Raw genomic sequence first — 12175 nt, forward strand, 5'->3', positions numbered from 1 at the left:
TAGGTTTTTACCTTCTCCAGAGATCATCATCTTCTCCACCCCATCCCCAGAAAGCATTGGGAAACCCATTGATTTTTCTGAACTGTTCCACTGTTAAACCACTAACTCCACCAAAGAATTCGTTGTACGGAAGGCTGGAAAATAAGAAACGGGGGAGAAAAAGATATGGTTAACAACTTATGGATTCTTTGGTGTGAAATGTCCAAGCAAAAAGAGATCTATCGAAATTGAAACAAAAAGGTCATGCATTAAGTTTGTAAACAGTTCTTGTTAACATTTCAGAATGCTGCCTGGGTAAGAGGGTATTAGCTAAAGGGAGAGATTGGACAGACTTGGATTGTTTTCTCTGGAGTGCCAGAGGCTGAGGGGGAGACCTGACAGAAGTTAGATAGTCAGGGATGCTGCCAGACATGCTGAGTTACTCTAGCATCTTGCGCCTTTAGGAGATTAGTTTATTATTAGTTTACCATCATGATCATCACATCCACTGTTGGCTGAAGGGTCTTTTCCTGTGTTGTACTGTTCTATGTTCTAAGTCAGGGGTCGGCAACCTTGTTCTGCATTGGGGCCAGGGCGCATGTCTGTGAGCGGATGGCAGGCCACATCTATCACGGATACATAGGAATCCTGCCCCCCACTCCGCCCCGCCCGGATGGCAAGCATCAAATCAAGTGTTCACATAAATCCCGCCTCTTCGAGGATGCCACCCAGAGCACTGGCCCCTAGTTACGGTTGCTCACGAACATGGCGCACCTACGGACCATTGTCTTGGCCTGTCATGAAGGCGGTGGCTCAAATGTCTCACTCACTCATCCCCAGCCTATTGACAACCCCGACCCCAACAGTGAAACCCAGACACAGAAGGTGCGCGGCCGTGCAGGCGGCTTTGTCATAGGATTGAATGCGTCTTTTTCAGTGTTTCACCCGACCCTCGGTCCAAAAATCACCTTCCAGGTACCGGAGATGACAGAAGTCTGCGGGCCGGATGATTACGGGAAAAAATTAAGCCTGCGGTCCGGATGATTTCGAGTTACGGGCCGCAGGTTTGCCGACCCCTGTTCTAAGTGAACCACTGCACCACTGTCCCACCCTTGATTATTTATGTTCCCTGATTATCTAAAGATGACAATTTCCAGTTGAATCATAGAGATGTCAATGCATTTGAAGGAGAATGTGGCAAAGAGAACACTGGTACATCTACAGCTAGAAGAGATACATCATAAACATGGTCTCAGCAGTTGGATCAAACAACTTGTCTTGCTGCTAACATTTTAGTATTCTAACTATTGTGGTTGTGTTTACTCCAAATAGTATCATGACATCCTGATTTATCTAACACTGCAAATAATCTAGAAAAATGCTCTTATCCTGATTAACGCAATTCCCATGCAACGAGATACAAAAATTAAAATGAGGAAAATGCTCATTCTAATTGTTAATAGAGGAAAAGTGATTAAAAAATAGAACTTTAGATTCATCATTAAGTACCTGTTCTGTTGAATTTTCCCAATTCAATTTCCATAAAATCATTCAGATTTAGTACTTCAAACAAATAACATACGGTGGAAAATGCAAGTACTTACATGTACATGTATTTGTCTAGCTTTGATGCAAAATGGCGTGGCATCTGCCCACACCCATAATAGTTGCGGTCACTTTCTGGTATATGATCAACGTCATGGAAAATAAGGCAGTCCCAGTCCAGATCTTTCATAGCCTCCACAAAGCCAACGTTGAAAAGCATTGCACGATTAAAGGGATAGTTACCTGCCTGCGTAAACAAAGGAAAATTATCAGGCTTCTGAACGGGTCCTTTCATAATTTAGGATATTGTCCGATTCACTTCTACCCCATTACAGACATTGGTCTTTGTCTAAAGAACTGATGTGCCACAATGCTGAGAACTATATTCTGCACTCTGTATCTTCCCCTTTATTTTACCTATTGTGGTTGAGTTTGGTTTGATTGTATAGTATTCTGATTTGCTCGGATAGTATGCAAAACAAAGCTTTTCAATGTACTTTGATACACATGACAATAATAAACCCAACCTTAAGCAGATTAAAATATTTACAATTAAATAAACTATTTAAAGTTTCAGCAAGTGGAATTTTATACCACCAAATACGTGTGCATGTGAATGGATGACATTGGTAACAAAGGCATAGATGAGGGTTTCAGCAACAGATGAGTTGAGATGGGGGTGGATTGCACATCAATAAGGTAGTAAAAGGGGCAGTCACTGGTGGTTTGGGAACTGAACCAAAACTGGTCGTCAAAGATGATAGCATTCAGCTGTCATTCTGACTCAGTTTCAGAGTTGGCTAGCCTATGGCTCAGTTTCAGAGTTGGCTAGCCCATGGCTGGGAAATAAAGTTTGTTACAAGGACAGGAAACTGCTTTGGTATTGTTGGAAGAAACTTGTTTGTCCATAGTTGAATGTCAATCAAACAGCTATCAACTTATGAATGAGAAAATAATAGGCAAAGAGGCAGACATGCAAACCATTACTTCTTCCTTTCCAGGAAGATCAATATGATCATGGCTGATCAAAGTATCCCGTATCATCTTAAGATCCCCAGGGCCACATCTAACTTATTGAAATATAGCCAATGAACTCACCCTCTGTGGCAGAGATGAGATTCACCACTCTCTGTGTGAAAAAAGTTCTTCTCATCCTAAAAGGATTCCATATCCAGCTGTATTCCAATGCTTCAGGAATCTTCCGGCATCTAAAAACTGCTTAAGAATTTTGTAAGTTTCTATAAATCCCCTCTCAATCTAGTAAAAACGTCTGTCCAACCTTTCTTCAAAATAGTCCAGTCTGGTGAACCTTCTCACTCCCTCTGTGCAGTTTGACCAAAACTCCAGGTGGGTCTCACCAAGACCCTGTACAACTGCAGTAGAAGCTATAATAAAAATCCTTTTATGAAAGCTAAAACATTCGCTTTCAACTGCCTAGAAAAAGCACTTTCAATGAACTGGTGTACCATGACACCCAGGTCTCGCAGCATCTCCCCTTTTCCTAGTCCCCACCATTTAGATAATATATGCTTTCCAGTTTTTTGAGCACCAAAATGCATCAGCTCACATTTCCACAATGTACAGTTAAAATTTAGAAATGTGAAATATCTGTCTCCTCCATCTATCGCTCTGCATACACTCGCTATAATTCTTTAACATCATCAAATGTTCTCCAACAGTATCCATAAATAAGATAGTCACAATGTACAATACCCAGCCATGAATGAATACCCCAACACACTTAATTATGACGGCACAGCGGCGCAGTGGTAGAGTTGCTGTTTTACAGAGCCAGAGACCTGGGTTTAATCCTGACTGTGGGTGCTGTCTTTATGTATGGAGTTTGTACATTCTCCCTGTGACCACGTGAGTTTTCTCCTGGTGGGATGGTTTCCTCCCACACTCCAACCCACACTCCAAAGACATGCAAGTTTGTAGGTTAATTGGCTTCTGTAATTGTCCCTAGTGTGCAGGATAGAACTAGTGTACAAGGTGTCTGTTGGTCAGCGTGACTTGGTGGGCTGAAGGGTCTGTTTCGAAGCTGAATCTCTAAAACTAAATTACTACCTTGAAAAATACTTTGAAAAATGCAATGCACAAATTTTGATTTCCATAAGTCAGGTCATCAATAAGCAGGGGAGCCCCTTTATGTACCAGGCACATTAAGGAAGAAAAGTGTGGTCTTTTGACACTTTTTTCTTATGATTCAACATGCCTATCCCTATCCCAATTCTGAATATCAGACAATATTCTCAACACAGTGCAGAAACCCATATTTCTTTAAGTGGAAAGCACCATCAACTGGTACCCAGTCACTTTCCACATCAATAACTGAGAGACTTTACCTGTTCAATGACATAGAAGCCAAACTGAACGTGCTGTCTCTGAAGCATTGGAACCAGATGACGGAATAGAATTGGGAGGTGTTCGTGACGGTTGCGGAATGGAATGAGGATTGCCACCTGAAAGATTTGTCAAGAGAAAGGGAGGAAATATTCACAGGTTAGGCGGCCATATAAGTTCCTTTGGGGGGTAGATTTTGAAACTCCACCCTACTTAAGAAGATTACACAAAGGCTGAACACACCAACGAGTTGGAGTAATAAGAAACTGCAGACGCTGGAATCCTACATAGAACACAAATTGCTTGAGCAACTGCTTGAGATACAAAAAAAACATCCTATCACCAATTAGAGAGCAGTCCTGACCTACAATCTACATCATTGGAGACATGTGGACTATCTTTAATCAGGTTTTAACTTGCACTAAACATTATTCCCTTTATCTTGTTTCTGGACACTGTGGACAGTTTGATCGTAATCATGTATAGACTTCTTGCTGACGATAGCAGGCCAAAAAAAAGCTTTTCACTGTACCTCGGTTACACGTGCAATAGTAATAAACTAATTTAACTGAGGTAGCATCGCTGGAGGACATAGATAGGTGAAGTTTTGGGTGGAAACACTTTTTCAAACTGCGAGAACCTTTCATAGGAAGTAATCTTTGAGGAGATTTCATTGTGGAACAGCAAAATGGAGACACTAGGAAATGCAAAATGTTGGAATCTTGTAGAACACAATGTGCTGAAAAATATCAGTAAGTCTGACAGCATCTCTAAAGTGGAATTTCTTCAAAGCAGACATACTTTGAGAGATTTCACAGTGGAGCAGTAAATTTGAGACACAAGTAACTGCAGAAGTTGGAACCTTGCGTGGGAGAACTTCTTCAAAGCGAAGTTTACATTCTGAAGAGTCCTGACCCAAAACATCACCTATGCATGTGTAGGAAAAAACTGCAGATGCTGGGGGTTTTTTTTGGTTTTTTTTAATTTTATTTTTATTAGAAGTACAATAAGTTACAGTAATACACACCACATATATCTTATTACATTTGTTGTACCCCTTCATTTTTTGAGCTTTAAGAAAGATAGAAATAAAAGAAGGAAAGTGAGAAAGAGTCGTGAATGTGCAGGAAAGTGTTGGGAAAAGAAAGCCCAAAGATGCTAGTTTAAATCAAAGATAGACACAAAATGCTGGAGTAACTCAGCAGGACTGGCAGCATCTCTGGAGAGAAGAAATGAGTGATGTTTCGGGTCAAGACCCTTCTTCAGCCTGATCAGTCTGATCTACAATCAGTATGAAGAAGAGCCTCGACCCGAAATGTCACCCATTCCTTCTTTTCAGAGATGTTGCCTGTCCTGCTGAGTTATTCCAGCATTTTGTGTCTATCATCTATGCATGTCCTCCATTGTTGCCGCCTGACCCACTGAGTTACTCCAGTAATCTGTCCCAAAAAATGTGGAATTCGTTACTTGCCCAAAAATCAAGTTACCTTCTTTCTACCAGTCCTGTCCCAATATTTACCCTATGTGAAGGGAACCTATACAGGTGCACAACCTTTTATCCGAAAGCCTTGGGACCAGACACTTTTCGTAATTCAGAATTTTTCGGCTTTCGGAATGGAAGATTTTTAGCGTAGATTTTAACGGCTGGCTCAGTGGTAGAGTGCTCGGCTCATATCCGCAAGGTCGCGAGTTTGCGCCTCGATCCCGGCAGTTACTCGATCGCGCGTTTGAGTCTTCAATGTAGTTTTTTCTTGCAGAATAGGAGAGAATAGGGAGGGTTATGCTGGGATCATTCTCTGCGAGATGATCTTAGTGTGGGAGACAAGTGTAGGAGAGGTGTACTGACTGTGTGGGCAGAATTTTGGAAGTGATTGTCCACCATTCTCAAAAAGCCGCTGTGTCTCCCTGTCCCTCCAACTCCAGAGGAATCCGCTCCCCGATGGGCCGCTACGGCGACAAGTGGCAGTTCGCCCACAGCCTGAGCTGCGCCACCCCAAGAACAAGACGTACCTTGCACACCATCAGCTTCTGCCCATACGGGGAGCGTGTTCCTCTGGAGTTGGAGCGGGGCTGGGCTGGAGTTGCTGATCTGGGATCTCTGTGCTTGCAGTGGGCCTGGGGGTCAGTGTCCCGATGAGGGGGCACAGCTCAGGCTGTGGGCGAACTGCCACTTGTCGCCGTAGCGGCCCATCGGGGAGCGGCTTCTGGTGGTCCTGACGTCTCTCAGCTCCTGTCCAGGGGGGTGGCCGGAGACGTCAGGACCAACAGGAACCCGCTCCCCGATGGGCCGCTACAGCAACAAGTGGTAGTTCGCCCACAGCCCGAGCTGCGCCCCCTCATCCGCAACCCGGGTTCCTCTGGAGTTGGAGCGGGGCTGGGCTAGAGTTGTTGTTGGCTGTGAGTCTCTGGGATCTCCGTGCTTGCAGTCGGTGTCCCGTTGGTCCTGACGTCTCCGGCCACCCCCTGGATAAGAGCTGAGACTGGGAACTGTACCGCCCTTGCCCCCTCCCTCTGCAACTGCAAACAACCCCACAGTTCCCAATCTCAGCTCCTGTACAGGGGGGTGGCCGGAGACGTCACAGCCCGAGCTGCGCCCCCTCATCCGCAACCCCAAGAACAAGGCGTACCTTGCAAACCATCAGCTTCTGTCCCTACGCGGAGCGTGTTCCTCTGCAGTTGGAACGGGGCTGGGCTGCTGCTGGCTGTGGGTCTCTGGGATCTCCGTGCTTGCAGTGGGCCTGGGGGTCAGTGTCCCGTTGGTCCTGACGTCTCCGGTAACTGGCACTGACCTGCTGGCATCGCCGACGTGAAGACAGTGCAAAGCCCCCGCGCCGGTGCAATGGGCGGGGAGCTGGAGAGGGGAGGGAAGGGGTCACACACATGGCCGGGAAGCAGAGGGGTGTAGGTGGGATGAAATTGAAGGGAGCGACAATCTGCTGCTGCCTGCCCGCTGAGTTAAAAAGTTCTCAAGCAAGACTCACGATACACTGTGTATCGTGAGTCTACCGTGGGAACGTTTTAACTCAGCGGGCAGGCAGCAGCAGATAGTCAATTATTAACCCTCCCGCGCAATATACCCTCACCTTCTCTTTTATGAATGGGGATTTAGTTCCCCTTTCTTCGAGGACCGACCGGAGGTTCCGCTGTCACCTCTACGGGCCGCCCTCGGTGAACGTCTTCAAGGACCTTTCTTCAAGGACCGAAAAAATGTCCGCTATTCGGAGCTTTTCATTATTTGGAACTTCGGATAAAAGGTTGTGCACCTGTACCATAAATAAAATGCCGTTGAATTGTGCGACACAGGACACAACAATGATTTAAGTTATGAATGAATGGTTGAGAAAACAAACTGATCACAATTTTACGATACTATCAGTAAAACCCATGAGCTGTTGCTCTACAATATAATCTTTTCACTTAAGGCACCGCATAACTATTGATGTTATGCAGTGCCTTAATTAAACTATGACCATCATAGTTTAAACTATTGGTCAAAAATAGAGTGTGTTCAATCACAGATTCTGTAAAATTTCCTCCAATGATGATCAGATTTGTACTGCTACACACGAGGGAACTAAATTAAAAGATTTTTTTAATTGGGATGTGGGATAATCCAACTTTGGTTTCTCATTAATTCCCCTCCAAAATTGGATAAACTCAGTAATGGGTTTGGAATCACGTATTAGCTAGAGTTGTTAAGAACAGATTACATTCCCTGAATTTTAGCAATTAATATACTTCAATAAGTAGGGCGATTTTCTTGGGCAGATTTATTTTCTGTAGTACTTCCTGCAGAGATGGGTTGACTTGAACCTACAATCTGACAATTGAGCCACATAGCCTGCAGGGGGAGCCATCAAGCCCAGCCCCTGCTACCCCCCACCCTCCCCCGAAGACTGGAGAACCAGAGAGGAGGAAGCCGGCGAAGACAGACGCAAGGAGCAAGAGCAGTTAGTAGAGTGAACTGGGGCCTTACCTTCCGTGCCTTCAAGGTCGGCTGCGGATGGCGTCCCAAGGACATAAAGGCAGAAGGTGACCGGGCTAGGAGAGGGATGTCGGTTCACAGGACGATCCAGACAAAGGCGACTGGATTGGGCGCCACTCCAAGAGACCGAGCGCACAAACCGGACTGGACTTTGAAACTGGCGCCAAAACCAGGAGACCCTTGCATTTGGGGATTGTGCTTAGTTAGGTTTTGCAATACGACTGAACTCTATGCAAAGAAAGAATTTCACTCTGCATGTGCACATGTGACAATAAAGCATCATTGATCCATTGACAGCTCACCTTCCAACGGGCTTTACAGTCACCCGGCTTCCAGTGGCCTCCATATTTGATTGCTAAATCTTGTGAAAATAATTGCTGGATTTCTTCCATGCTGATTTCAGTCATGTTAACCTCAATGAGGCCCTCTAAAAAGACAAATATATTAAAGCAAGATGTGTTTTTGAGTGTTTACAGATGACAGCAAAGTAGTTTATGGCTAAAATGCTTAATTTTGGGGTCACACATAGGAGATGCCTAGAGCTTTCCTCTAAAAGGTATATAGAACAGCAACAGGCCATTCGGCCCACCATGTCTGCATGTATATTGAATGAGCTACCAGAAATAGTAGAGACAAGTACTAGAACAACTTTTATAAGATATTTGGACAGATACATGGATAGGAAATGTTTGGAGGGATATGGGCCAAACACAGGCAGGTGGGAATTGTGTAAATGGAGCATTATGGTTGGCATGGGTCAGTTGGAACAAATGGCCTTTTTCCATGCTGTATGGCTATGACCATGACACCAATCAAAACTAATCCCATCTGTATGCACAAAGCATCGTTCTATTGCCTACCTGCTGTGGTCACCCCAGTTATGACCCAACTCTGTATCTCACCACTTTTCTGCCTGTAAGGCTGTCCTGAAACATGCCTCTTTGACAAGCCATTCAGTAACCTGTTGCTGCAATCCTGAGCATGGCTTGGTCCAAAACTTTAGACAAGCCCCAGGACAGTTATATTACATTATAAGTTGCTATATAATTTATCATTTCAGAAGGAACTGCAGATGCTGGAAAATCGAAGGTACACAAAAATGCTGGAGAAACTCAGCAGGTGAGGCAGCATCTATGGAGCGAAGGAAATAGGCAAGTTTTGGGTCGAAACCCTTCTTGAAACTTATCGGCATCATTTTATTGTCATCATTTTAGGTGACAATAATTTCTCGTCATCATTTTAGGTGACACGGGAGACTCTTAACCACATAAATTAGCCCGACTTGTGATGACCAAAGATTCACTATAAACAGAATGAAATAATTGCAACCCCGTTTCCCATCCCCAGAAATAATGTACAATAATCCACAGGGTGACACAGTGGCGCAGCGGTAGAGTTGCTGCCCAGGTTCAATCCTGTCTACGGGTGCTGTGTGTATGGAGTTTGAAAGTTTTTCCAGTGACCTGCTTGGGTTTTCTACGGTAGCTCCGGTTTCCTCCCACATTCCAAAAACGTGCAGGTTCGTAGGTTAATTGGATTTGTAAAATTGTCCCCAGTGTGTGTAGGATAGTGTACAGGATAGCATTCATGTGAGGGAATCACTGGTTGGCGTACACTCAGTAGGGCCTGTTTCTGCGCTGTATCTCTAAACTAAACAGAGGGGCATGCCCCCAACTAACCTCATTAAAACACTTTATTGGCAAATAGAATCACTGCATAAAGCAAACGGTTGCAGAATTGGAACAAAAACTACCGTAACAATTCTTTCCTTATTTACGAGTGAAACGGTAAATGCTTTTATTCTTGATGACTTACTCATTGACGGCAACCTTTCTGGACAAGGCAAGCCTGGAGAATACGTGAAGTCTTCTGGAAGATATGTTCCGCCCTGACCGAGGTACTCACTTGAATTATACCCTTCCAGATAATCTACAGGAAAATTGACAACGTGGCAAGATCAATTAGCATTCAGGAATGCATCCTAACTATTGCAATAAAATGACATTAATACCACAAGTAGAATCTATTATCTGCTTATTACCTCCGAGATTGAATTGTGTCGAGACACAGATCTGGGGAAGGGTATAAAGCAATTTCTGCAGCATTGTAGATCCCGAAGAGCACAGTGGCCTCCATCATTCTTCAATGGAAGAACTTTGGAACCACCAGGACTCTTCATAGAGCTGGCCGCCTGGCCAAATTGAGCAATCGGGGGAGGAGAGCCTTAGTCAGGGAGGTGACCAAGAACCCAATGGTCGCAATGACAGAGCTTTAACGTTTCTCTGTGGAGATGGGAGAACCTTCCAGAAGGACAACTATATCTGCAGCACTCCATCAATCAGGCTTTTATGGTAGAGTGGCCAGACAGAAGCCACTCCTCAGTAAAAGGCACATGACAGCCCGCTTGGAGTTTGCCAAAAGGTATGAGAAACAAGATTCTCTGATCTGATGAAACCAAGATTCAACTCTTTGGCCTGAATGCCAAGCGTCACATCTGGAGAAAACCAGGCACCACTCATCACCTGGCCAATACCATACCTACGGTGAAGCCTGGTGGTGGCAGCATCATGCTCAAGGGATGGTTTCAGCGGAAGGAACTGGGAGACTAGTCAGGATCAAGGGAAAGATGAACGGATCAAAGTACAGAGAGATCCTTCAGGAAAACCTGCTCCAGAGCGTTCTGGACCTCAGACTGGAGCGGAGGTTCACTTTCCAACAGGACAAAGATCCAAAGCACACAGCCAAGACAATGCAGGAGTGGCTTCGTGACAAGTCTGTGAATGTCCTTGAGTGGCCCAGCCAGAACCCAGACTTGAACCCCGATAGAACATCTCTGGAGGGACCTGAAAATAGTTGTGCATCGTTGCTCCCCATCCAACCTGCAGAGCTTGAGAGGATCTGCAGAGAAGAATGGGAGAAATGACCTAAATACAGGTGTGCCAAGCTTGTAGCCTCATACCCAAGAAGACTTGAGGCTCTAATTGCTGCCAAAGGTGCCTCAACAAAGTACTGAGTAAAGGGTCTGGATACTTATGTAAATGTGATATTTCAGTTATTCCTTTTTAGTTACTTTGCAAAAATGTCTAAACACCTGTTTTTGCTTTTTTATTATGGTGTATTGTATGTAGATTGATGATTAAAAAAATGAATTTAATCCAATTTAGAATAAGGCTGTAACGTAACAAAATGTGGAAAAAGTGAAGGGGTGAAAGTCATAGGACTCTGAAGGGTAACCTCAGGACTAGCATAGATAGGGGATCTTGGTCGGCATGGACAAGTTGGGCCAAAGGGCCTGTTTCTATGCTATATGACTCCATGACTATGAGTATTAACAAATTAAATAAAACATAATCAGTCAACATACCAAAGGAAACTTAAGGTTAGTTATTTAAAACTGAGATGAAGAAGATCGAGAGTTAAAAAATATAAAATTCACTGACTCAGACAGTTTTCAATGCTCAATCCCTGAACAAACTGAGATTAATATATATCAGTTTGCAAGGTATGATGAAAAATGGACTGCACGTACAGATAGGATCAGTGAACACCATATCTTAGTGAACACCAACATAGGTTCAAAGCATTGGGGTCCACTCTCTACTTTTATTCACTGCTAAGCAATAGAAGCATTTTAGAAACACATGCACTCACTGGCACTCCTTCGATGGTTGATAACTGGAACATGTTGCCAAAGGTGGTGATGGAATCAGATACAACTACAACATTTACGAGGCATTTAAAACAGACACTTAAATACACAAGCGATAAAAGGATTCGTCCCTCATGAAGCTGATGGGATTGCTGGACCTGGTTAGCCCAAGGACCCATTTCTGTGCTTTTCATCTTGAGGACCAAAATATTTAATGATAACCCAAATGAATTATTGACTATAAAACAAGTATGAACAGTCTTTTAGCAATATCAAATTAATAATTAATATATTTTTTAAAGAATGTTCTGTTAAAATTGTAATGAACATATCAACATGCCTTTATTCACTAAAAGAGCATCCTCTATGGGAATCCACATTAACACCATGGAACAGTGCAGCACAGAAACAGACCCACAATGTTAGTGTCGAACATGAAGCCAAGTTAAACTGAATTCCGCTGCCTGCACATGATTTGTACCACTCCATGTCCATCTCCGTGTCAAAAAAACATTTAAATGCCACAATCATATCTGCTTCCACCACCACCGCTGGCAGCGTGTTCCAGGCACCTATCTCTCTGTGAGAAAAATAAAACTGGCCTGGTACATAGGAGTGACACAGTGACGCAGCGGAAAAGATGCTGCCTTACAGCACCAGAGACTCGGGTTCAA

The 12175-nt window shown here is 44.0% G+C and overlaps 1 protein-coding gene across 2 annotated transcripts in view; it reads right to left on the bottom strand.

Moving 5' to 3' along the window:
* The window catches only part of b4galt6 (UDP-Gal:betaGlcNAc beta 1,4- galactosyltransferase, polypeptide 6), a 79128-nt gene that overhangs the window by 6373 nt on the left and 60580 nt on the right, over positions 1-12175 (bottom strand). For both annotated transcript variants that reach the window (XM_055634308.1, XM_055634309.1), the window contains exons 3-7: positions 9668-9781; positions 8155-8279; positions 3870-3986; positions 1584-1771; positions 12-134 (exon numbers count right to left, since the gene is read on the bottom strand). In XM_055634308.1, the coding sequence (XP_055490283.1) occupies positions 12-134; positions 1584-1771; positions 3870-3986; positions 8155-8279; positions 9668-9781 (667 nt within the window). The remainder of the gene's footprint in view (positions 1-11; positions 135-1583; positions 1772-3869; positions 3987-8154; positions 8280-9667; positions 9782-12175) is intronic.

This window comes from Leucoraja erinacea, chromosome 4 (assembly GCF_028641065.1).
Source record: "Leucoraja erinacea ecotype New England chromosome 4, Leri_hhj_1, whole genome shotgun sequence".
NCBI classification, from domain to species: domain Eukaryota; kingdom Metazoa; phylum Chordata; class Chondrichthyes; order Rajiformes; family Rajidae; genus Leucoraja; species Leucoraja erinaceus.